The following is a 27,538-nucleotide window of genomic DNA, read 5'->3' as shown; positions in this document are numbered from 1 at the left end:
CTATTTACACAAAACATTTGGTATCGTTATAATTTACTATAGTTCTATCACTGCTACATGCTACAAGCTTGACTGGTATTTCATTAAATTTTTAATCGACCAAGTGCGATTACATTTACGTAGTGATATTTTTAAACTAAATGAAAACTTGTTTTTAAGGTGGATTCGGACTTGAAGATATACTGTAGCGGGTAATTTACATATATCAAGAGTCTAAAAATTATTTCAGGATTTTTCTAATAATGAAGGAAAACATTATTAGATCCAACGACCTATGTGACTGATAATTCCGTCCTTGCAAATATACCATAATCCAGATAAAATATCAGATAGTTGATAATTATTTTTCCTTTGCGCAGAAATAAATCATTTATAATCCTACAAAAACATGCCCTTGTATTACTTTAGCCGTAAGGTGATATAATGTAAGATAGGAGATGTGTATACAGAATAATATACGAAGAATGTAACAAACTTTCAGGGTACGTTTTACGGTGAATATAAAAAAGAAAGCTCATATAATCGTAACTTTGGAAACGTTTCGTTAGCAAGTGTCGGTTGGAGAAAATTTCATGGGAACTAAATTAAGGGGTTTTATATGAATTAGTGGTTTTATATGAAATCTAACCCGAAAAATAGAAAGAAATAGGTCTCAGAATTGAATCGTTAGTAGTTTTCTAGAAATCTGGGGTAAAAAACAAAAGATTTGGATCGAAAAACACACAATTTTACGTTTGATTTAAAATAATTTTTTTAAATGGGTAATTGACACATAAAAGTTGAAAAAAAAATTGTAGAGAATTTGATTCTGAGTAAAGTAATATAAATAAAGTCCAGAAACTAAACACAAACGTAAGAATTTCAGAGTTTATTAAACACAAAACGTATCAAAATGTGGTAAATTTTGAACTAGGTATTAAACGAAACAAAATTCTCAATATTACAAAACAAAAAAACAAAAAATTAAATATTTTAGAAAAACATTCACTTTAAATATGAACTAATAGGTCCCATTTTATCCGAGACGCATCTCAATCCCAGTTTGAGCTTTTTTTAATCACTGAATAGCGCACCGTAGATAGGGTTGTCCCCATCAAACTCCAAAAATAAAAAGGAGTTGATAGATCTCCGCGAAGAAAGGATTAAGAACAAGGAATAAAGGAGACGGTCAGAAAGACTGATCTAATCAAACAGCGACTGAGAAATGACAAAATATCCCAAGAAATGTTTCAAGACTTCTCTTGATAGTGGATATCCACGTTCCGTACAGTTTCTCAGTTTAGATAATTGCATGAACCGGTTCGCTATAAACTAAGATTGCTACTTAAAGAGAGATGTTTTTAAAAAAACATTTTTGTTATTTAAATACAATTAATATTTTACAAAATGATATACAATCACTCGTTATTAATATACCTGCTAATAATATAATAATGTATGTTAATGAACGAGCATCAAAGAGAATACTGAATAAAATAATACTAAAAGACAACGGCATAATACTAAAAGACAAATATTAAGAATTATATGAGTTGAAAGATTACTAACAAATATATGATTAGGAACACGTACACTAAATAATGTTTATATCAGCTAACTACTATGCTATAACTTATGTATTGCCCGACTGATTCTCCCTCAGATACCAAAGAGTCAACTGGAAGCAGGATTAGGTATCTTTAAGGAAACCTCTTATCCATATAAAGAAGAGGATATTTTCTAGGACCTGAAAGCAGATTCCTCAACTTTTGGCTAAAAACGTTTTGGCCTAATATAAAATCAAAATATGAACTTTCTTTTCTTTCTTTGCGATCGTTAATAGTTAAATTGTAATGTTACTTGTCACTTAATTAAAATAGGTTAACTGTACTCGCACTTCACAGATTTCTTCACGGGAAAACTAATCTTTCGCTTTCAAATATCTTCACTTGGGATATCATGTCATCGCTTTCAAAATTTGTCATTCATCAAAATATTATCTGCAAATGCTTTCTAAAAATTAGTTCTCATTCCTGTTATGTAAAACCATTCTCAGTTTCTCCAACCAATCCAGTACTATTAGGTTATTATTAGAAAAAAAAAGCTAAAATTTTCCCAAATTATCAAAAATAGGATTTTATAAATTGAATTTGCTTTAGAAAACCTATTTGATTTAAAACTATATGTATGATAACTTTTAAATACATTTATTCCGCGATACCCTAAACTCAGGATATTTTCTTTCTATTCCTTTGATATATTTTTATTCGTATTGCAGTCTTTTTGTCTTTAAGTAGATTCATATTTAAAACTGTCCACATTAAACATACATTTCTCAAACGTTTGATAAAGACCGGTAGGTATTCATTCCTGAAGTATGAGACTGTGTAAAAGTGAAGAATCGTAAAACCTTTATCTTTCTTCTTGGGAATCAGTTTTAATTTTATATACCGAAAGACATAGTAATTTCAGAAGGATAGAAGCGCATAAAAAAGTTAGATTGAGGCGTGTATTACAATACCCGCTCCTTGAAAATCCAATTAGTTAAAATTGTATGTGTGTTTTCTGTATTACTAGATTCTCACTACACACACAGAGATCTGTAATCTTTGAACAAATAAATAAATATATTATTTATTATTACTGATATAAGTAATATTACAGGCATGCAGAATAACGCTTAAGTTATTAAAATAAAATAGGCAACGGTTAATTTTTATCGGCAGATTCAACAGAAAAGTTTAAATAGTCCTAATTACAACTAGAAACACTGAAATCGTCAAGCTTGATCGGCAAAGGGTTTCTGAAAACTAAGAAATCATATTAAAAAAAACTGATAATATCAAAATAATTCTCAGCTTTAGATATTAATAATACGTTGTAATAAAATTTTAATCTAAAAAAAATCAGCTTGTACGATGAATAATCCTAATTTTACTAGGCTTCAAGTCCTGCTTGCACAGAATTAGAAACTGTGGTGATGAACTGGCTGGGTAAAATGATTGGACTACCAGACGAATTTCTTCATATACGTAACGACAGCCTTGGAGGCGGTGTGATACAGGTAAGTTTATCTAAATTTAATATAAAAGAATCTTTTTTTAAGATTTCCTTAGTAACTTAAGTTCATACGCTGATGTTTTGCTAGTTCGATTACACGGTTTGCAGCTTGTTACGAAAATTCTGTCTAGTTAATACGGTTAAAAAAAAGAAATGTATTATTACAAAATATACAACTTTAAATCAGATATTGCACAATATTTAATTAGTCACGTAGATCGCGGTAATCTTCTTCTAAAAGGTTTTTCGGTTTGGTTTTGTAAATTAGTACTTTTTAATTGAAAGTAATCGGGCAGAGATCGTTTAGTTTTATTCTGGAATAAACAGAAGCTACTTATTCTGTCTATTTATTTCATATAATGTGTTTTTTGCATCAGCATAATCTACTCCGGAATTCTAACGGGAAATCAGATTAAACATGGCTTGACCGGTTAATTCGTTAAGTTTTTTTTTTTTTTTTTTTAATTAATTTTCTTCTTAACGATTTTCAGTGATAGTAAAAAATTAATAGAAAGTATGCACATTTGTTCATGTATGCCTAATTTTTAACTTAAACTTTATTTTCAAATCAGATATTAGTAGTGAGTAATATCACATTATAGTGTGAAAAAAAATTGAAAACGATTCACTTTACTGATAAGTAGTAAAAACTGTGAAAACTATTTTACTAGTACGTTGCAGGTGTAAGCCGGATCATTTTTTCCCCCGATAAAAATCTGATTAAAATTAAATTTAATGGAATCGATACATAAATATTTCTCTAAGACTTTTTGTATTCTTTTATGGTTGTTTTTATATTTATTGTAATGTATTTGAAGAAATCAGTTACTCAAAGTACTTTAGATATATAGCTATTTCTTATTAAATTAATGATTAATTTAGTTATTAATATTGGAAGTTTTTTCAAGTATTAAATTTATTCCAATATTTTTACGCAGACCACGTCGAGCGAAGCGACATTCATTTGCTTACTTGCTGGCCGGACAGAAGTTATAAGGAGATATAAAGAAATAAACCCTGATTTTGAAGATGCTGAAATTAACAGCAGATTAGTAGCATACTGCTCCGATCAGGTTTGTAGTATTTCTTTATTTTAATATTAAAATGTCGAGTGATATGAACGGATATTATTTTATAAACTGTCTTAATTACACTGTAGTCTGTGCACGAATTCGTTTTGTTTTTCACATCGGTACATAACATATTTACATTACATAAAACTAAACATAGAGGACTAAAATATTTTACATGTACGTAACGATTCGAAGTGTTTTATTAATTTTAGAAGAAGCGACATACAAAACTTGCAGGATAGTTTTTAGTACGAATAGTTTTAAACATTTATTATTATGTAAAGAAAATTGCTCTCATAAAATATTTTAATTAACTGTCATTTAAAGAACTGCAATTTTAATAAAATATCATTCTCTCTCTAGTGCGGAGACTGAAAACAGTAAACAGTGCGTTCTCAAAAGGAAGTATATTTGGAAGTACAGTATTACACATAGAGTCAAACTATACTTATTTACACAGTGAATTTTACATCTACTGTTTTGAATACTAATATACTAATACTAGTATAACATTAATAATATTTTGTAAAATTTAGTAAACAACCGTAAAAGAAAAACAATATATATTTTAATAAATTATATCATTTTTTAAATATCATTTTCACGAGATCATCGGCAGAAAGTTTCTAAATATTTTTGACTTACAAAAAAATTCATGATTTCATTATGAAATCTGTCGGTTTAAAATTTATTCTTTATATAGTAGCTTTTTTTTGTTTTTTTTTTAATTTTATTTTGATAAACTTTTAAGTTTGGTGAGAAAACTAATTAATGATATAGTGAATAAGTAAGTACTGTCTGTAAGTAATTTAAACATACCGATTACCATTTCCGATGCTAATCTGACAAAGAGATTTGAAATTATAAATCGGGAACAATTTATCAACTGACTAAAGCACATTATACTTAAAATTTTATTAAAATATACATGTACCAGGTGGTCCATTTAAATTGAGACACATCTATATCTCAAAAACTACACATTTTAGGAAAGAATATTTCCTATTAAAGTTTTTCCATTTCAAGAGAGAAATACGTTCATAAACTTTGTTCTTCTTGATAAGGTGAAAATAAAGGTCATTTCAAGGTCAACTTAACTTTTTTTACATAGGAACCTATACTTTGTATTGCAGAATCAATTTCGTTGCAAAAAAAAGTTAATTTCATTTCAGATTTTTTTTTTCTAAAACTGATAGGTTTTTTTAGTTATTCATCTTCAAAATACTGTAGGCGTATAAATTGGTGTTTTTAGTTTCATTAGGTATGGCCCAGCTGACGAGTTACATCCAGCTGATGTTAAATTTTAAATAAAAGAAAATTACACTTTAAATAAAAAACAATCGATTAAAGGATTAACCTAAATAAAATATATTTACGTTTTAATGAATTTTCTTAATTAAATAGTACTTATCAGTATAGTACATAGCATATATGTGTTGCATGGTTTGTTCAATTAAGTTATGTTGAATCTATGAAAATATTTCGTTTAGTGAATTACTGATACTTTAAATGTTTTTTTTTAATTTCTTTATTTAAAATAATTACAAAAACTTACTCTACGTAAATTACAGCAACAAATGTACTTCTACTTCTATGAATTTTTCGATATGTTTTAAGAACGACCTATGAACGTTTAATAGAATTTATCTCTTGATATCTCTACAGCTGTTTGTTATACGCTCTTTTAAATTTTCAAGAGTAGTTAGTACTTCTAGGTAAACCTGTTTTTTAAGGTAACTCCATAAAAAAATGTGTACTGGAGTAGTGTCGGGGAACTAGCAGGCCAATGAATTGGACCAACTCGAACAATCCAACGATTATTCTATTCGTGGACCAAAGTTACTCTGGTGATAATTGAATAATGTGCCGGATAACCATGATGATGAAACCACATCGTTCTTCTCTTCTCCATGGGTAGTTCATCAAGCCGTAATGGCAACTGATTTCTAGAAAATCTGCGTATTTCTCTCCCTTCAAATTTCCATCGAAAAAATGCGGTCCGAATAATTAACAGTCTATGATTCCGCACTAAACATTGACAGTCCACGGACGTTGATGTTCTACTTCTCTTAGCCACCGTGGATTTTACACTGCCCAATAATGAATATTATGTCTGTTTACTGCTTCATGATTAGTAAAACCTGATTCGTCGGAAAATAGAACATTAAGAAAAAAGATTTTAATCTACCTGTACTTTTTCCAGCGCTCATCAACAAAATGCTACTCTTAATTCAAAGACGTTGCCATGCAATTCCTGCTGCAGTGAAATGTGGTACGGATGGGATTTCAGGCGTTTTAATACTCTCAGAACACTGGTTTTTGATATCCCGGAGTCATGGGAAATTCTTCTTGAACTATTGGTTTCATTTGCTTGGCATTTCTCCCCCAGCACCCTATACGGTCATCCTAAAGCATAAGACCGAATGTCTTACTTGTCCCAACCGCTTACTTGTCATATATTTACTAAAATGAGTAGGCGCTCCCAGTCAACTACTAAAAATATATATGCCATCCATAAATTAAATAAAAATTTATTTCGTCTAGACAGCAATTCGCTACCACGCCTAGGTTGCTGAATGCCAGCATGTGCCTGGAGATTTAAACCGCTTGGAGATTTAATTGGCTTGTGGTCAGCCATATATATGACTAGGTTAGCTTCCAACATCAGTGCGGGTAGGACTCTCCCTTAAGTAAACTACTGCCGTCCGTCGGTTGAACAAAGCAACCGCATCAAGGACTCCCACACGGTCCGATAATGCGGCTTTCGCCACATTGACTCGCTGCTTGTGAGTGGCCAATTTTCCCTTTGACCTCTAAGTTCCAGGGTGGCCCGGTCTCTGCCCCCCCCCCCCAAGAGCCGGGCAGTCAAACAACAGGTGTTCATTTAACTGGACCTCCGCGCAGACGCACAGCTCATCAGCTGTTAGGCGGAATCGAAACAGATATTGGTTTAGATTAACATGGTTGGTGAGGACCCGAGCACCCGTTGCCCTTAAAAACGAGCTCGATGCATATCATCCCCCCAAATCCTGTATTAACTTATACAAGGATCTTCCCTGTCGTAGTCCCGTTCCAGCTACCATGCTTCCATCGCGAGACTCTGCAGTCTATTCCGCAGGCAGGAGATGGGCAATTGAACGAAATTTAGATCTGGTGCATTGTGATCACCGTTCCGCTCCGGTACTGGCCCGGCTCAAAACCGCATCCCAAATACCTCCCGGCCTCTTCGCAATCTCCAAAGGCTGCCCGAACTTTCACCACTAAATCGATTGGGAGAGTCTTTCCCAATATGGCAGCCTTGTAGGAGGTTGTTTTAAAAAACCAGTGCTTCTTGAACTAACATGAAAATCTACGATGACCGCCGCAGCTATTTCATTATTTTCTGCTGTCACAGTATTTTGACGGTTCCTATTTTTGGCCCCCGCACTTCTAGCATCATTAAACTCTTTTCTAATTCTGCACACAGAAGCACGACTTGGAGTATTTCTACTGGAGAATCGTAGAGAATACAAAGCTACTGCCTGATTAATATTTCAGTGGCATTCTCCGTAAAACAAAATTACCTCAGTTTTTTCTCTAATTGTAAATCGTTCCATAATTTCCAGTATAATAAAAACTAATTAATTTAATAGTTTGCGAGTAACAAAGTAATAAAAAAATTGATTAAAGTCATGATAATGTTCACTTAGACAAATGTCATTTGCAACTTTAACTTCACCTTTAGGTTATTTTAAAACGTTCGTTTGTGTTTACATGCTCAACTTTCTTTTGCTTCATTATTGATAGCATTGATTGTTTTTTTTATTTAAAATGTAAATTTCTTTTATGTAAAATTTAAAATCAGCTGGATGTAACTCGCCAACTGGGCCAGATGTAATGACACTAAAACCACACCTACAACATTTTTGAAGATGATAACTAAAAAACTATCAATTTTAGAAAAAAAAAAGTCTGAAATTAAATTTAAATTGTTTTTTGCAAAAAATTTGATTCTGCAATAAAAAATATAGGTTCCTATTTAAAAAAATTAAGTTCACCTTGAAATGACCTTTATTTGACCTTATCAAGGACAACATAGGTTGTGAACGTATTTCCCACTCACAATGGGAAAACTCTAATAGGAAACATGTTTTCTTGAATTGTATAATTTTTGAGATGCAGATTCCGTCTCAATTTAAATGGACCACCTGGTATATAGTCAAACCTCTATATATCGAACTTGAAGGTTCCTGGAAAAAAATTCAATATACAGAAATTTTGATATATAGAAATACATTGCAAATTTTTGATAATTTTTTTACTAAAAACAATTATGTATAGTTAATTTTGTAGGATTAAAGAAAATTTGAAAAAAATAAACTATCAAAGAAATTTATTTTAAAAATGTACAAATATGTATTTAATTTGCAAATTTGTTACAATTTACTAAAAAAACGGTAGGCTCGCATTCCAAAAACGAAACAAAATTTTTATTTATTTTTGGGCAAAGAAGTCTAATATTTGTTTTTGAACGTAATCTTTTGCCGAAGCCGTTTCAAAATAATGTTCAATTTTATTTAGACAAATAAAAATTTGTTCAGGATCGTTAGGAATAAATCTCAAGACTTGTTGGACAGTCGGAAAGTTTCAATTACTTGTTTTGTAGCTGAATTTTCTATTAATTCATCATTGCTGTCATCATCGTTGGGTTCATCTCGATCAAGGTAGTCATCCAATATGTCCTGATTGGTGGGCTAATCGGCCGCAGTTAAGTTCTCGTACACGTGTAAAATTGATCGAATTCAATGCAGTCCTAATGAAATACGACAGCATTGTTTCCAGCCTTCTTTTGTATTTTTTTAATCTTTACTAATCATCTTCTGTTTTTTCTTGATTTTCTTCAGAAATTTCTTCTACAAAATCAGCTTCAGCAAAATAATTTTTTTATCGTAGTGGATAAGACTTCATTCGCCCGTACTTTGGCTAATGTGATTATACATAATCGAAGATTTACTTTTTTTTCTGTAGATTCGTCATTTTCAAGTGCATCTTTGCACTTGATCTTTCAAGCGCTTGAGAATCTGTTTGCGGTAATGAACTTAAAAATTTTTAATTACCTCTTTGTCCGTATTGGACGGGAAGAAAAGAAGTTGAACGCCAGTCAATTTTCGTTTAACTGAACTAGGATGGGCTGGGAAATTGTTCACAAAAAAGAAGCAATATTCTATTTTGTTTGTACATCTATTTTATCAGGGTTAGTTCACTTCTCAAAAATTTCTGTCATCCATGATTTTTTGTTAAAATCGTAGTCAACTTCAAGTGATTTAACGCCTTTGAAACAACATGGCTGTTTACTTTTTTCAATTACAAAGAATTTTAATTTCTTCTTACCGGTCACGCTCGTACAAACGACAACCATGATTCATTACTTACTATTATATTTCTTACTAAAACATTTATCGTTTTTGAAAGTATTTATTGGGAAAACACTTGAAAAAAACACCAGTTTCATCCACGTTAAACAAATTTTCGGACTCATATTCTTTTGATATGATTTTCAGAAATGCGCTTTGCCATTGAGAACATTGCGCGTCCGAAACACGAGCACTTTCACTCAATATTAAGTTTTCTTAAATGCCATGTCGCTTTTTGAATTTATGTAGCCATTCACAGCTGGGTTGGTAGTGAGAATTTCCCAGATTTGCAGCATATTCAATCGCTTTATCCTTAATGACCGGCTCAGTCACAGGCATGTTCTAGTCTTGTATCATTTTTATCATTTCAATACTGCTTCATCGATCTTGTCACATTTTAAGAATTAAATCGTTTCCGATCTCCTCCAACACTTTCAAAGATTTTAATAACCGAATCACGATTTTTCAAAATTGTTGATACGGTACTTTTCGAAATTTCATACTTTTTGGCCACATCTTTTATTAAGCCGAACTTCTCTTCGACACTTAAAGATTTCCGTTCAGGAACCATGTTAGCTATAAGATATTTTAAGCTAAACTGTATTTAAAGTAAAAATCTCGCTCAAAGTTAGGAAAGGTATTCGTAGTACAGAAGCTAAGAATAACATATGACCTCACCGGCAAGTGTTTGTTGGTCTTTCGTGAATTTCTATTGCAGTAAGAATCGGTAGAACAGTTTTTTCTTATTTAATTTATGTTTTCTTTTAAAAACGAAGTCCATGGGCGCTTTTTGACAGCAATAGGTGTACATAATTCTTTATATGCAAAAATCTTTATCCGATATATAGAAATTTCAATCGATAAACAGAAACTGTTTTTCTAATGAAAATTCAAGATTTAAAGAAAGTTCGATAAATAGAGATTTTCACAACATGAAGTTCGATATATGGGGGTTCGACTGTATATACATAATACATATTTAATTAAAATATTATATATCTTGTGATGAAAAATAATGTTTGTACGATTCCCAATATAGATCTTAATAAAAAGTGTGTTGTTATTTTTGTACTTGTCAAATACATTGACTTCCCTCCTGAAACAGAATTCAAATAATCTCAATGTTTTGCCATTAAAAATATACCTTCTAAACTGCTCGGAATAAAAAACAAATTAAAGATTGCTTGTGATATAACTACTTAAAACTATCAGCCAACATAAAGAGTTTTTAAAACCCTTTTTATATGATTTCAGTCATTTTTGTAATCATCAAGATGGTTGCAAGAGTGACTAAAGGCACACACATGCAGACATATACAATAGCATATATATATACATAGCTTCAAGATCGAACGAAAGCATTATTATGTAAATTTTAAAACGTGTATTTAAATTTAATAAATTTGGTTTGGTTTAAAGTTAATAATTTTTTTGCTAATCATTACAACAAACTAAAAATAGTTATTCATTTGGAGTTATTAATTAAAAGTTATGAAATTATTTTTTGTAATGCAGGCACATAGCTCTGTCGAAAAAGCTGGTCTTATTGGTCTAGTTAAAATGAGATATATTGAAAGTGATGATAATTTTTCTCTAAGAGGTGATAAACTAGTTGAAGCAATTTCTAGAGATAGAGAAAAAGGACTGATACCGTTTTTTGTAAGTAAAACTAATCATTTTTATATTTAAATGGTAATTTGTGTATACATATAAAAAAAGATATGATTTAAGGCATATAAAAATGCATTTAGGCATGTAAAAGTTATTTTAAGACAATGTTTTCAGCATATTTATTTAATAAAAATATTTTTTTAGTATAATGGATTTGTTTTAAGTTGAATACATTTTAGTTCATAGATGATGGATTAAAAGTGGATTCTATTATTTTTTATTCATTTAACTCTAGAATTTTAATGTTACATCATAATAATAATAATAATACCCTGGATAAATCCAACAACATCTACGCACGCGTCCGGGGGGGGGGGGGGTCAACGACATGGTAGTTCGGTAGCTGAGGTCATGTCGGTCAACGGAGAAATGGTCTTGTTCAATAGTTCTCTATTATTGATAGAGAACTATTACGTACGGAATATGGCGGTCCCGAGCTGTCCGAACTGGTTGCGGTTGTGCTTCTCGTTTCGTTGCTTGTGGCGGAAGTGGAAAGCATGACCGTGATCTGTTTGTCGACGCTAGGCGGAGTGCGGACGGGAGTGTCTTTCCCTCTTCTCGGTTGTGGAGCCGGGTTAAGAGTGGGCTGCTGTGAGCTTGCTCTGCCGAAGTCTTGCGCCGTCCAGCGTGAGTCAGTCACTTCGGCCCTTGGTAGTGATTGTCCCATGGGTAAGTGTATCGGAGCCCTTACTGCTACCTGTGAGCCCTGGGATGTCGGTATCGTGGGTCAGACAGTACCTGATTCCCATTAAATTTGTTGGAGGCGGCTGACTGGGGGAACGTTCCATGATCCGGGGCACGTCCAGCCGTCTCTCTGCCAACACTTTGTGACGTCATGACTAGTGTATTATAGGATTATGGACAATTTTTCATCCACATCCCCGTGGCAGAGGGCCCAAGTAAAAATCCTCGCCTGGAGAGCTTTTGTCTTCGCTGGCGAAGAGAAGAAAGAGCGTAGAATTTACCGATAAAGAAGAGCTTATAGATCTGGAAAGGAAGTAGAATATTCGTAAATTTAGACCAAAGAATACTGGTTCAGTACCAAAATATTTGATTGTAAAGAAGGAAGACGGCGATTTTTCAAAACGTAGCCCTTTCGTGATAGCTTGTGGCATCACAGAAGCTGCTGGTGGACCGGTAAAAGAGACACGGAAAACTGTAGTTGGACATTTTGCGGAAACTGTCAACGACGCTCAATTTTTGCGACTATTGAAAGCAAACAAGATCGGAGTCCTGGACATTGAAGTATCTCCCCATAGTACATTAAACACCTCAAAGGGCGTTGTCGTTTGCAGAGATTTGTTAAACGGCACAGAACAGGAGATTGTAGATGAACTGCATGAACAAGGTGTTGTTGCGTGCCGTCGGATAAACATGCGTCGAAACTGGGAAGTTCAACCTCTGCATCACATGTGTTAACTTTAAATAAACCAAAGTGTCCAGAGAAGATAAAATCTGGTTTCCACAGGCTGCATGTACGTCCGTTTATCCCAACACCCTTGCGTTGCTTTGGCTGTCAGATTCGGATATACGGCGGTTAGTTGTACAAGGAAGCAGATATGTGTTTGTGTTTGTGTTTGTGTTTGAACCATTACACCCAGATGACCTGGTCAGGGATCCTCCTGTTTGTGTCAACTGCCATGTACACCATTCTGCAAGGTCTAGAAATTGTCCTATTAATAAACAGGAAGTACCTATCCAAGAGACAACGCAGAAAGTCAACTACTTTGACGCAAGGAAAATTGTATACTATGGAGCCTCCAAAGTTAGGGAGCCCTTTAACTGAGAGGGCGAGACACTCGGCCGTCCTACACGTTCATGCAATGAGTACATCCAGTCTCGACTGTGATGTACTTCTGATTGCGCCAGTGGAGCCGGTATTATCTGATGCCACCAGCAGGAGATCCTCCACGATTTCCGCCGGAGGAACTGAAGGATCGATTTCGGATGTATCAGACATCGCAGAATTTGACATCGAGGCTTTCAGAAAAATGGACAATAGGAACAAAAAAGGATGGCTTAAAGGGAAACCAAGCCGATAGAATTGAAGAAGAGAAAGATCAGATATCTCAAACAAGAATTTTATAATTAAATGTGTTTTTTATTGATATGAAAATTTGATATGAACTTTTTGAGGTTTTCATATACGTTTTTTGCGTGATGTTAAATGGCAAGGGTCCTTTACATCCTCGTCACACTTTGTTTAATAACCTTTTTAATGTGCGTTTTAATTTTCATCACAGACAAGTTTATATTTTGAAAGTTTTGACTAAATTTCGTAAGATTTGGCTAGAAAGATTTTAAAATAACAAGGGCCTTTACACTTTTGTAATGCTGTGTTTTCGGGGTTTTAGTAACTATTAACACGTCTTTTTTAGATACTCTTTTTTGATAAGACTAGTCCTTGCCTATGTCACCTGTGTTCTGTTTTTTTTGTTTTTTTTTTTTGATGAGGAAATAATTTTTTTTTCTTTTTTTGATGTGGAAGGGGCTAATGGCCGTAGCAGACGATTCCCCTAAAACTTAAAAAAAAAATATAATAATGCCCTGAAGTAGATAATCCCTACGTCCAGATCATAACATCTATGTTCCACGTCCAAGGCAGAAACAGCTGTACATATGTACTATTCATAATGATGGCTACGGGCCTCTGAGTGTTTTCACTCGGGGGTGGAATTTTCTTCGTCCTTATTTCACCTAAGGCCGTAATACAAGGATTGGATTTTCGGCCACTTACAGATATGAAAAACTTTAATGATTAAGAAAATGGATTCACATCATTATTAGAGCTGACGATGTGGCGGCCAGGGTCGAAGTGATTGCAGATGTAACGGAGGACCTTCCAATGTCCACATGCTCCTCGCGATGGCAAGCATGTAGTTAAGGTGCATATGTATTTCGGTGCATGGAAGCCCTGAAAACTTTGGTGTGTAGGGGCCTGGAGTCAGTGCACAGACTGCGCATCCGCTCTCTGGCAGGACATATGCCGTTTCCACCGGAGTACCGGACCGGACCTCCTGGGTTGATGGGTTGATAGCTCTGACGTGGAGGTGTATCCCGGCGGCCAGCCTTACTGCAGAAAGGATCCAAATATCATGCAGATTGAACAAAAAACGTGACAGAGTGTTCACCTAAACACCCTCGTCTTGAACAATCCGTGTGTGCAGAGAGCTCTATTCAAGAGTAATATACCATAACCAAAGTATCTGGTAATTACGAGAATTAATGGAAATTTTTCGAGAGTAAGTACTTTTCTTATTATACGAGAAATAAGTAAATGTGCTGGAGGTCCAGTTAAAGAAATCAGGAAAACGTATAACGGACTCCATGTGGAGACTACTAATGATGCACAGTTGCAGAAGATCCTAGGGTTTAAGAATATTACCGAATTTGCTGCGAATGTCGATCCGCACAGCACACTCAATACCTCAAAGAATGTTGTGGTCTGTCAGGATTTGCTGAATTGCACAGAGCAGGAAATAGTTGAGGAATTGACACCACAAGGAGGGATAGAGTGACGCAAATTGAACATGAGAAGAAACGGGGATGTTATACCTTCTGCGTCTCATGTCCTCATCTTTAATAGACCAACGTGCTGGAGAAAGTACGTCCAGGAATCCACAGATTGGGTGTGCAGGCTTTTGTCCACAACTAATGCGGTGCTTCAAGTGCCAACGTTTTGGCCACACCGCTGCCCGATGCGAGAGACCGCAAATATACGTATGCGGTGAAGAGGAGCCATATAATGATTCTCCTTCATGTGTAAACTTTAAAGGACAGCATTCGTGCAGATCAAGAAACTGTCCTGTTTACAAAGATGAAATAGCTGTGCAGGAAGTCAAAACCCTGCAGAAAATCAGCTACCTTGAGGCAAAGAAAATTGTAAACGCCCGCAGGCCTACAGCAGCTACAACTTATGCTCAGGCTGCGGCTGCTATTCCTGCTCCTGCTTCAGCTACTGTCGATGCAAACCAGCTTATAGGGAAACTTGCGCCCACTTTAGCTGATATGATAGAGAGAGTTATAGAAACCAAAATGAAGTCTCCCACTCGTAAAGAGATTACAAAGTCATCGATAAAAATACAGCCTCCTGATGATATCTGGATTGAGAACAAAGGTGTTATTGAACAGAAGAAAATAGCTTCCAAGCCAGAGGTTCAAGTTCGTTTGAGTGAAATATTGGATGACGGTGTGAGAAAAGTGACAGCTTTGTAGTCTTCTATGGAGGCTCCCAAGCCTCCTGCAACCGAGGTGACCTCTAAACAACAGAGGCCACAAAAATCTACACAAGGGGGGCCTGTTTCCCCCCTGCCGCAGGTGGTGACAGGTGCGATTCCTGTTCGCACTTATAAGTGCATGAGGTACTCTTTCCAAGTTTTAGAAGACTCCATGGAAGTGATCATTTCCCGATGCAAGTTGTTACTGTCTTTACAAGGTAAATATATCCAATCTCTAAAAGATGGATGATTGATAAGGCAGATTAGAAGAGCTTCACAGCGAGTACGATACTCCTTCAAACAACTGGAGTTATCAAAGCCGATGTCGATGCTATAACTAAAAAATGTGGTATCTGACTCGGCATCAACAAATATTCCCAAAACAACCGGGAAACTCAAGAAGTGACCCGTTCCGTGGTGGAACAATGGAATAAGGGAAGCTATTAGGAGAAAGAAAACAGCATATAATGCTGTTTTGTGAAACGTTCAACTTAGAAAATATAATTGCCTTTAAAAAATACAGGGCGTATGCAAAAAGACTTATCATAGATGCTGAGAAACAATCCTGACAGCAATACGTGTTATCCATTAACAGAAATACGACTGCGTCAGACGTTTGGAAGAAAGTGGAGCTATTTGTGGGCGTAAAAACTTTACTCCTATAACTTGCCTTCAATATGAAGATGAACTTAGAGATACTCCAACAAAATTGCAGAGCTACTAGCCAATCGTTTCGAAGAAGCAAGCAAAACGACTAACTACGATGAATATTTCAGAAAACATAAAACAGAACTTTAGGGTCTGTTAAACTTCAAAACTGAAATGATTTATTCATATAACGTACCATTCAAAACAGAAGAACTTGTGAAAGCGTTGGAGAAAGCCGGCAATACAGCTGCCGGTCCAGATGAAATTCATTATGTCATGATCAGGCAGCTGAATACCACTGCAAAACGTACACTGTTAGAACTATATAATCAGATATGGCGGGATGGAATGCAGTGGAAAAAACCACATATTGTTCCAGTTCCAAAGAAAGATAAAAATCTAACGGATCCCAATAGTTACCGTCCTATTTCTTTGACGTGCGCTATGGGAAAAATACTTTAAAAAATGATAAATAATCGGCTTGTTTGGAATTTAGAACAAGAATATCTCTTATCTTCACATCAAGCAGATTTTCAACAATACCATTCTACTACTGATATAATGATGAACTTAGATATCATCATATATAACAGCTTTATCACAAGAAAACGTTGTATCGGAGTCTTCTTTGATCTGCAGAACGTATTCAATATGACCTGGCCTCATCGAATAATGCTTCACTTACAATGAATTCCCGAAAATCTGCAGTTTTACTCTGCAACTACATGAACGATCGTACTTTCTAAGTACGCGTTCAGTACAATGAATATTTGTACTTTCTAAGTACAATGAATATTCATCTGAAAAAAATTGGAAAATGGCATACCACAAGGCTCGCCGTTGAGAGTTACCTTGTTCACGATCGCCAACAATAAATTAATATTAGTCATTCTAGCGAAAATCAGCAAATGTGTTTATGTTGATAATCTGACAATTGTATATGTCAGCAACACTCCAGTTATGGTAAAGTACAAATTGTAACGAGCAATAAGCGCCCTCAATGAAGTTTCGAGAAGAAATATTTTCAAATTTTCACCAGAGAAAACGTGCTGTGTACAGTTCTGTAAGAAGAGATTACAGTTCCTCATCGAAGTCCTGTTTACACCATTGATGACCATCGTATACTATAGAAGGGCAATGTACGATTTTTAAGTCTGTTACTAGATAAATCCGTTACATGGGGATTACATATACAGGACTTGAGTGTCAGATGTAAAAAAGCCCTAAACATTATAAAATGTTTATCCATCAACTGGGGCTCAGAGAAAGAAATACTAATAAAGCATTAGTTCAATGGAAACTTCACTACGGATGTATTGTATATTCATCCGCTAGAAAGTCGCATTTACGAAAGTTAGACGTAATAAATAACAGCGAAATAATATATGCCACAGGCTCGTTCTATGCAAGTCCGGCGACTAGTCTAATGTCAGAAGCCGGAATAATGCCACTGCGTTATATTGGAGAGATCCTATTGCTAAGATATGCGGTAAATATATGCGCCCTTCTTGCCGACATAAATAATAAAACTTTCAACAATCATCCTTTGGCTGTATTATATGAACATAGTGCTACCTATTCCAGACCAGCTGGAATAAGGTATCACGAATTAACAAGAAAATATGAAATTGCTGTACCAGAAACATTAGCAATTTTTACAAGAGAAATACTGCTACGACTTTCGCCAGCGGTAAACACAAGACTGGATCTCTTTTGTGACAAAATAAATGAGAAGCCAGCAGTCATCATCCAACAGGAATTTTTATCATCCGTCAGTAGTTACGATGAATACATTAAAATTATAATATGTACATTAAAATATGTAAATATACGGTTCGCTTTTAGAACCGTCGATGTAATTTGCATGGACTCCAGGGCATGCTGGTATTGTGGGGAATGAAAGTGCAGACAAAACTGCCAGAAATGCGACAGTCTGTGATAACCTGGATATAATTCCTGTACGAGTAGCAGATGTTAAATATTGTTTAACTAATATAATAAGAAACCGATGGAATAATGATTGGAGAAGAATAAATACCATACTAAACTCAGTTAAAACTTCTCATATGAATGGAAGAGAACGTGAAGCTGACTCGCCGAGAACAAGTGGCGGTAACTAGACTTAGAATTGGTCACACGCGAATAACAAATTCATATATTTGTTAATCAGCGAAGAAAGACCAATGTGCGGTGTTAGAAATAAAGCACTTACAGTCAAGCATCTAATGGAAAAGTGCACCATATATGAGGACCTCAGAAGGAGGTTCTGCCTAAGAATAGGTATTGCTGCTGATTTAGGAAATGGTAATGAAGAAAAAATAGTTGCGTATCTGCACGTCAGTGGACTATTAACAAGTCTGTAAGGTAATTCAAGCTATAAAAGGAATCTTTAAGGGAAGTAGTTTAATTCTATGCATAAAAAAAGGGAGTCTTGAAGCGTGGCACGAATAGAGCCGGGAGGTAGCCCTCTTGCCTAGGGCACCCAGGCTCGCCTGTACGCAAATGTGGGGAGTTGGAGCGTATTCAATGATGGCATGGGGGACCCTCGAGGATGGACGGAAAGCGCGGGTCAAAGGGTATGCGCAAGGCATGCCTGGAGCCAGGTAGATCAGAACTGGGAAGGCAGCTTCTCCGGCGAGGGGTTCTTTGGCCGTTCTCAACAGGTAGCCGAATTCCTCTTATGACTATCGGCGGGGGAGGGGGATTGGTTTAAGACCTACAGGACAATTTATAGGGTGGCAGTCAAGTGTCGTGGCATCTTGGGACGGCTGATGTGCTACTTAACGGCGGTTTCAGTTGCCCCGGTGGTGCTTAAAAAAGAAGGGAAGGAAAGGTATTCTATGGATATGAATAATGTTGGTATTGTAAAGACATTCATTTTTTATTATTGTTTTGTATCTTATTTATTGTTTTATTTTAATATCAGGGCCCTTTACACTCTGTAAGTGATCTTAGTGTTTGTGTTTAAATGTTCTCTCTTGTTTTTTTTTAGTGTTTTTAAATAAACTGTTAGGGTCCTTTACACTCTTACATATGACGAACCTGCTGATGATTTAAACCTTATTTAAAGAATGTGACGAGGGTTAATGATCGTAGAAGTCGATGCCCATATAACCCAAAAAAAAATTATATATTTTATTTTGTTCAATAAGTAAATTATCCTAAGGTATTAGGTTGAGAGAAATAATATTGTTATAATTTTAATACGTGTGTCTAAATTAAAGCAAATTGCAAAAGGCATTATTAAAAATATTATTCATCATTTTAATACTAGACAAATTCAGTATAAGTATATATATATATATATATATATATACTACATATATATATATATATATATATATATATATATATATATATAATATATATATATATATACTACATATATATATATATATATATATGTATATATATATATATATATATATATATATATATATATATATATATATATATATATATATATATAATATATATATATATATATATATATACTACACACGACCATGTTGTGTATGTATGTGTGTGTGTGTGTGTGTGTATGTGAGTATGTGTGTGTGTTTAAAAACATATGTTTGAAAAATTACTACAATTAATCATTTACGTAACAGAGGTATATTATCATATAAAGTGAAGTAAACTTTGGTAAAATAATATTGTATTGGCATGAGGGAAGAAGATATTAATGCTATAGACCAATCAGCTTAACCAGGATTGTTTCCATCCCAAGGGAGCCAATTATAGCTCTTGGCACAGCTGCTTCTTTCGCTGTTGTAGTTACTTTATATCTGGGATTTTAATTCTGCACTCCTTACTAATGATTGCAATGCTTTTGATCAGGGCTTTAAGGATATTAAATGTCCATTGTTCATTTGTTATTTTCAACTTTCTTCTACTAAAGTATTGATATTAAAAAATATATCATTACTCTTTCTTTAATATAAGCTTTGTTTATTATTATTTATTTATTTTTTTAGGTTTTAAGGGGCATCGAACATTTTGGTCATTAGCCCCTTTCCATGTCAAAAAAAAAAGACGAGTATATTTCTCTGTCCCTGACAAAACACTAGCGACGTAGTCAGTAGAATAGTTTTGTCAACACAGATCATCTAATAAATATACTTGTCACGGGATATTAAAACCCCCAAAAAACACAACATGGCAAGGGTGGAAAGGGTCCTTGCCACTTAAATCCATTTAAAACTTACACACTAAAACACTTCAAAAACACTAAAAAAACACAAACCATTTCCATTGAAATGTCAAAACATTCAAATGCTGCGAAAATATAACACGAATATTAAAAAAATCATATTTTCGTTATAAAATTTCTCTAATCTCATTCTTTAACGCTATCGATTAGGCATACCCTTAGGCCATCCTTTTTTTTCTCTTTTCCATCAGTTCCTAAAAACCTTGATGTCGAATTCCAAGGTATCTGAGGCCTCGGAGAAGGAATCATCTGATCTTTCGCAGTATACTACGAAGGATTCCTTGCTACCGGTATCAGATGATACCGGCTCTGATGGTGCAGTAAATAATGTATCATAGTCGAGACTCGATGCACTCCCCGTTAAATCATGTGGGCGGCTGAAATTCTGGTCCCTTCCTTATCGTCCTCCGTGCTTTCGGGAGCTCCATTTTTGTTCGATCTCAATCTTCTTTTTCTAATATCTTTATCTCCGGTTTCATACTTCGCTGAATGGGGATTTTTTCGATCTGAACTTTTACCATAGAATCAGTTGGCTTAGACTTTCTCTCAGTTTTGGCTTTACTTGAGTACTGCTTGTAGGCTCATTCTTGGGAAACGACTGCTTTCTTCTGCGTTGGTTTTGGGCTATTTCCTCTTGATCATCGACTCTTCAATTTGTGATCGATGGTTCGACGATGCTTGCCAAAACTGGCACCAGTTCAGAAATTACGTCCTTTGATTTAAAAGCTCCGTTGGCCAATGTAAGCGAAAGTACTGAAATATCATGTCGTTTCCCGCCTCAGACCTATACGTAGATGTTGTTGAATGGATGTAGGGTTGGTTCGTCGGAGCAAAATATTATTATAATTATTATTAAATAACGGTCATTTTTACTGGGAAATAGACCCGCCGGTCTCGAAGAAGCAGGAAATGGGGTTAAAATTGTTGCATAACTGAGAAAATTTACATATAATACAGGTTCATATGTGGCAACCGCAACATGGCGCGCATCAGAACTCTAGGTTCGTCATCTACCAAGTCGGAGGTTATATACGCGTACTTCTTCATCAATGACAGGTGTCTAAAATCGCGGTTGCATTGGCAGGAAGAGACAAGGTTGAGCGCCAATAATCTTGATAGACCTGTGAAGCGAGTGCGGAATCGCTCCCAGTGCACCGATGACGATGGGGACTACTAAAAACCGGTTTCTGGGTCCAGACTTCCCTGACCTGATTTGTCAAATCCCTGTATTTTGATAGTTTCTCGGCATGTTTTTTTCTGGATGTTAGAGGCCAGTGGTATCGTCACGTCGAAGAACCAGGTGATGTTTTCCTGTTTTTTTGTCACAACAATAGCTGAATGATTGTGGGCCACAGGATTATTCATGAGGACCGTACGACCGTAATAACACTTATAGCGGTTGTTCTCCAAGACGGAAAGATGAGCATAGTAAGAGACGGATACATCAAGAGGTTCCAGGTCCAGGGCCAGCCTTTGATGGAGGATGCGAGCCACGTTATTGTGGCGGGACGTGTACTCTTTTGGGGCCAGTATCTGATAGCCCCTAATCACGTGTTCCACAGACTCACTCGTACTCCCACACAATCGACAACTATTCACGAGCACGCTAGGATCCTTGACTATGTGCTTCCAGTAATTAAGCGTGCTGATTACCGAATCCTGAATTGTGAACGCAAATCCCTCGGTTTCAACGAACAATTTGGTGTCCTTCAGGTATGCAAAGGAGGCAGTAAAGGTAATCCCTTCGTCCAAGATGGAGGCGGAAAATCTCCCATAAAGCTCACTCTCGCGCCATGCATACATCTTCTGTCTCTCACCGAGAACTTCGTTCAGTGGGGTATAGTCAGTGTCGCTAAGGTAGAGCGGAGTTAGACCTTCATCTCTCCTCACCAACTTTCAATGAAGCACGCTGTATTCACTTGCTCTTGACAGTAGTTCCTGAGGTTTTGCAGTTGTTTCGCATTAACCTCAAGGAAATCCGCGACAGCTTTTCCTCACTTGCCTCGGGACAGATGGAGGCGAATTGTAGAACTGTGCGGCGGGTGATGCGCTCGGTGCCTGGTTGCCTGGTGAACTCCTAAGAAGTCGATTAGGCCCCTCAAGCTCTGTTCCCGTCCGTCTCAGAACTTTTTTTATTTTTATTTTTTTTTTTAACTCTACTCCCCTGGGCCGGTCCGACTGGTTGGTATTGCGCCACCCAGGGGAGTGCCTGTTCTACTCTAATGGGCCTTCCCACCTACCGGCTATAAGTCCGGCATGGCAGGTCGGCCCACCGGTCAGTTCTTTTGAGTTCTTTTGCCCCATCCGTATATCGCCACGTCAATACCATGTATTGTCGTGACGTGGCGATTGGGATTTTTCAGATCTTGATATTAACCTAACGAAAAACCCTTAGGAGTCCCCAGTGGATCTTCGGAACCGACACACCTCGGCATGTCAGCCCTCACCACTGAGGCTGTCCACCCTGCCCTATGCTAAATTTTAAAATCCTAGTCTCCTCTCATCGTTGTTTTTCTGCATAAGTATTCTTTTGATGACCAACTCAACTTTTTTCCAAGTTTCTTCACTGTTTAACATGCTATTGATTAGTCTGCCAGTTCCATCAGATGACAGGTCAATTCCGTCTGTCTCTTCCCTCCATTTATGACATACAGTGAAAGTATGTTCGACATCATCACAGTCACAGTACATACAGACTGCAGTTTCCCTTCTACCGAATCTATGCAGATAGTAATTAAAACTACCGTGTCCTGTAAAATACTGTGACGTGTAAAAATTTATTTCACCGTGTTTTCTATGTATCCAGTTCCTTAGATCGGGGATTAGCCTTCTGGTCCTGTCTCCAGGGCCTGCTGTGCTCCATCTCTCCTGCCATCTCTCTATTAGCCTATGCCTCGCTTCATGAACTTGGAGAACAGAACTTGAAAAGCAGATGTACTTAGTATAGCCAAACTGCACGCCTAACAAAACATCATCTATAACGTACAAATCACCACCACATCGTGAACTTCAACACCTTCATCTCTTTCGACTCTGAGCCATAAGGTCGATCGGAGGCACTCCTGATAGAACGCATAACGCCCCATAGGAGACTGTCCTGTACGCGGAAACCACGCCAAGCAACAGTCTCCTATGGGTCCTAACTAAGCGTGCCAAGTTCTTCTTTATCCGTACTGAAGACCACCATACCGGGACAGCATATAATGTCGACGACATAACCGAGGACGCAACAACCCTCCTTTTAGACGCTTTAGGTGCTCTTTGAGAAGTCATAATAATATGGCTTCGTCCGTCTCAGAACTGTAGGCAACCAGCGGCACGGAATGTTATGCGATTCACTTTATTGACCCCACTTAACTACGACTTTTTTTTTTGATAATGAGCATTATACATAATAAAGTTTTACCAGTGGACAACAAAGTATTTTTATATATAGCTTCATTCATTCTTTGAATAATTCATTCGTATTAAATTATTTTAGCATATCACATATTAAATATAATTACTTTATTTTTGAAAAATCTTTATAATAAACATTTAATACATCTCATTCTAAAACACATTGTAAAATATTTTAAATAATTCATACAGTAACATATATCATCTTATTATTATAAATTCATTCCGTATTAAAACATACTTTAATATATATATATCGTTTTATTAAAAATTATAATTATCAATTCATAATTACTTATTATTTTTTATTTCAGTATCAACTGCATTATTATTACTTGTTCAACTATAGCATTTTGCTTATACTTCGTCGTTGGCATCCATAATTCTTGTAATTATCTTTATAATTGAACCTAAACCGTTCATTAAATTTCATAATTAACATTATACAATTCCATCGCTACTAAATCATTTTAATACATATACATATACATCGTTTTAATAAAATCGCATAAATATTTTCCAAATTCTATATTATAAACAACATATTCAAAAAATAACAATACAACAAGAATGCTGCTTTAGAAATGGGAAGTACCTGGAACAGGATTAATACTTGTACTATTTTTCTTTATTCTACGAGGTCTTTTAATATTAAACAAATGTATTTCATTTTTCGTATTATAATGTTTTCCTTGTGTTTCCTATTTTTATTTAGTGACATAATTCTCTCTATTATATTTATTCTTTGTTTTGCTTAGTTTCTGAACCGTTTTAACATATACTTCTTGCGGAATTTTTGGTATTTCTTCTTTATTTATATTTACCTTTTCTTAAACCCTATGTTAATTTTTCATTTATTTCTTTAATACGTTCATACAATTTCCTGACTTTTTCTTAATGTGTATTAATATTCATTACTTGTATAATTATTTCTAATAACGAGTTGGGATTAACATGTTCATATAAAAGTACAAAAGAAGTTAATTTATTAACTAATTGAATACTACTATTTTATGCATTACTGCGTATTTTACTCTTATTTCTACATTTTCATCTTTAAATTCTTCCCTATTATTAAATATTCTGATATGTTCATTCAATGTGGAGTGAAATCTTTCGCAAATATCGTTTGACTGTGGATGCTGTTTGCTTGCAAAATGTATTTTTAGCTTGTGTAACTTCATTAATTCTTCTTCATTTATATTACACTGATAATAATAATTTTTGTTTCCTAACATGCGATATATGATTTTAATTTCTTTTTGATGCTGAAAACGAATATGAACTCAGAATCTTTCTATCACCCACCATTTTTGAAAAATGTTTAAATTTTAATTAAAGGATTTTTTTTCATTTTTCAAGGTATAGTTAGCATTTTAAGCTCCTATATTGTATTTTGTTAGCTCATTTTTTATTGTTTAACTTTGTTAACATAATTTTTAAGCTATTAATAAGCAATGCCAGACAAAGAATTAAATCATATGATAGTCACATATTAAGATATCATATCTAATACTGGAGAATGAACCTTCATGGACAAGAGTAATCATGTGTGCGCAGGTCGAAACATGTAGCTGAAAACACATCAGTGTGGTTTGTATTAAGCACTGGATTTAGAAATGAATTAATTTTCTTCAGTCTTACTCTGTCTTAAGTTTGTTAACAGTGCAGTGTCATAATGCCTCAAAATTGTGTAAATGATGTGGATGCTTTTTGTTATGTATGTGATGAATTTGCTATAAAATCAAAAAGAAAAAACATTACACCTTTAATTAAAAAAGGCATATCATTTGTACTTTCAGTGTAAAATTGGTGATCAGGATAAGACGTGGGCTCCTCATATAGTATGCACTGATTGTTCTGTGTATTTAAGAGGATGGCTAAAAGGTACACAGAAGGCTTTGGCATTTGGTGTTCTTATGGTTAGAGTGAACCAAAGGATCATGTAACCGATTGCTACTTTTGTTTATCAAGTTAGTCTGGAATTTCTAAAAAATCTAAACATACTTAAAATATCCTTCATTTCAGTCTGCAATCAGGTCTGTACCTCACAGGGAAATTATTCCAGTTCCTGAGCCACCGTGAATGTATGTTTCGAAAGCAGCGATGAAGAATCAAACAATACTGAAGAAGACAACAATGATTTTGATTTTGCATTATCTTCCAATAAGCCACATCTTATATCACAAGGTAAATTAAATGACTTGTTTAGGGATTTAAATTTATCAAAAAATTAAGCTGAACTATTAGGTTCAAGACTGCAAGGTTGAAATTTACATTAAAAAAATACAAAACTTTTGGGCTTTAGAAGCTGACAAAACGAACTTTCTCAGTACTTTATTGATGGAAATAATTTGGTTTATTACACAAATATTGATGTGCTCATGTTGCACTTAGGACAAGTTCATAAACCTGAGGACTGGCGGCTTTTCATAGATTCGTCCAAGTACAGTTTAAAAGTGGTTCTACTACACTGCGGTAACAAATATATTTCGATACCAATTGCTTATGATATTAATTTGAAAGAGACGTACGATGAAAGAGATTCTTGAAAAAATAAATTATAAAAAACATAGCGGACATATGTGGTGATTTGAAATCTATAGCTATTTTGTTAGTCATGCAGTTAGGCTATACTAAGTACATGTGTTTTCTTTGCGAATGGAACAGCCGAGCTAGGGATAAAGATTGTGTCACCAAAGAGTGAAAGAAACGAGAAAACTTAACTCCAAATGGGAAAAATATTATTTATGAGCCCTTAGTTGAACACAAAAAAATATTTTTACCCCCTCTTCATATCAAGCTAGAACTAATGAAAAATTTTGTAAAAGCAATGAAGAAAGATAGTCTCGGATTTTTGTTCATCAGGCAGAATTTTCCGAATGTAAGTGAAGGAAAGATTAAAGAAGGAATATTTGTTGGTCCTCAAATAAGAGAGTTGGTCAAAGATGATGTATTTAACTCAAATTAAATAATGTAGAAAATGCAGCTTGGCTTCATTTAAAGACGTTTGCAAAATTTTTCTCGGCAAACAAAAATCCGACAATTACCATGATATTGTTAATCAACTTCTTACTTCACACAGAGCAACGGGATGTAATATGTTTCTGAAAATACATTTCCTCCACTCACATCTGGATATTTTCCCGGACAACCCCGGAGACGTAAGTGACGAACACGGTGAACATTTCCACCAATACATTTCGGTGATGGAAAGCCTCTATAAAGCTAAATAGAATACTTATATGCTAGCCGATTAGTGTTAGACATTAATTCGGGATCTGTCTGAGGCTATTTATAAAAGAAAAGCATCAGTGAAGTCATTCTAACACAGGTATTGACATGCAAAATTGTAAATTTTACAGATTTTAACTATATTTTCCCTTAATTTTTTTTTGAAGCGTAATTTATTTAAAACTAAGGGTGATAGAAAATTTGTATTTACAGATCTGTAATGTACGCAAAAACTCAATTCAAGAAATGGTATCACACTTAGAGAAACATTAAAAAAAAGTTTCTTTTGTCTATCGGTGTTATTATTAAATTGTACCGTTATCTGAAATAATTGTTTCGGGAACTCCGCGACGGGTAAAATACTTCAATAATTTATCTGATAATTCTGTTGCTTGTAGACCTGCAATTAGATAAATTTGAGCATATCTTGAAAAGCTATCGATAATCGTTAAAAATTTTTCTATTTGCTTGAAATACTAACCGTGCGTAATACTTGTAATGGTGTATTAGGCGCTGGAGTTTAATTCATATCTAATTCTAAGGGCGTTCTTTAATTTCGTTTTTAAATATATTTTTCATTTATTAATGTAATTCCGTATGTGTTTTTAAAGTAGGAGCATAATATTTTCTCTTTATCTGTTGATACGTTTC

At 34.9% G+C, this 27,538-nt stretch overlaps 1 protein-coding gene across 1 annotated transcript in view; it reads left to right on the top strand.

Moving 5' to 3' along the window:
- The window catches only part of LOC142324298 (histidine decarboxylase-like), a 124,461-nt gene that overhangs the window by 17,765 nt on the left and 79,158 nt on the right, over positions 1 to 27,538 (top strand). Inside the window, exons 4-6 of the mRNA XM_075365226.1 lie at positions 2,921 to 3,043; positions 3,978 to 4,112; positions 11,021 to 11,164. Of these exons, the coding sequence (XP_075221341.1) occupies positions 2,921 to 3,043; positions 3,978 to 4,112; positions 11,021 to 11,164 (402 nt within the window). The remainder of the gene's footprint in view (positions 1 to 2,920; positions 3,044 to 3,977; positions 4,113 to 11,020; positions 11,165 to 27,538) is intronic.

Source organism: Lycorma delicatula, chromosome 4 (assembly GCF_047948215.1).
Source record: "Lycorma delicatula isolate Av1 chromosome 4, ASM4794821v1, whole genome shotgun sequence".
NCBI classification, from domain to species: domain Eukaryota; kingdom Metazoa; phylum Arthropoda; class Insecta; order Hemiptera; family Fulgoridae; genus Lycorma; species Lycorma delicatula.
The sequence above is the reverse complement of the archived record's forward strand: the minus strand, read 5'-3'. Positions and strand labels throughout refer to the sequence as shown.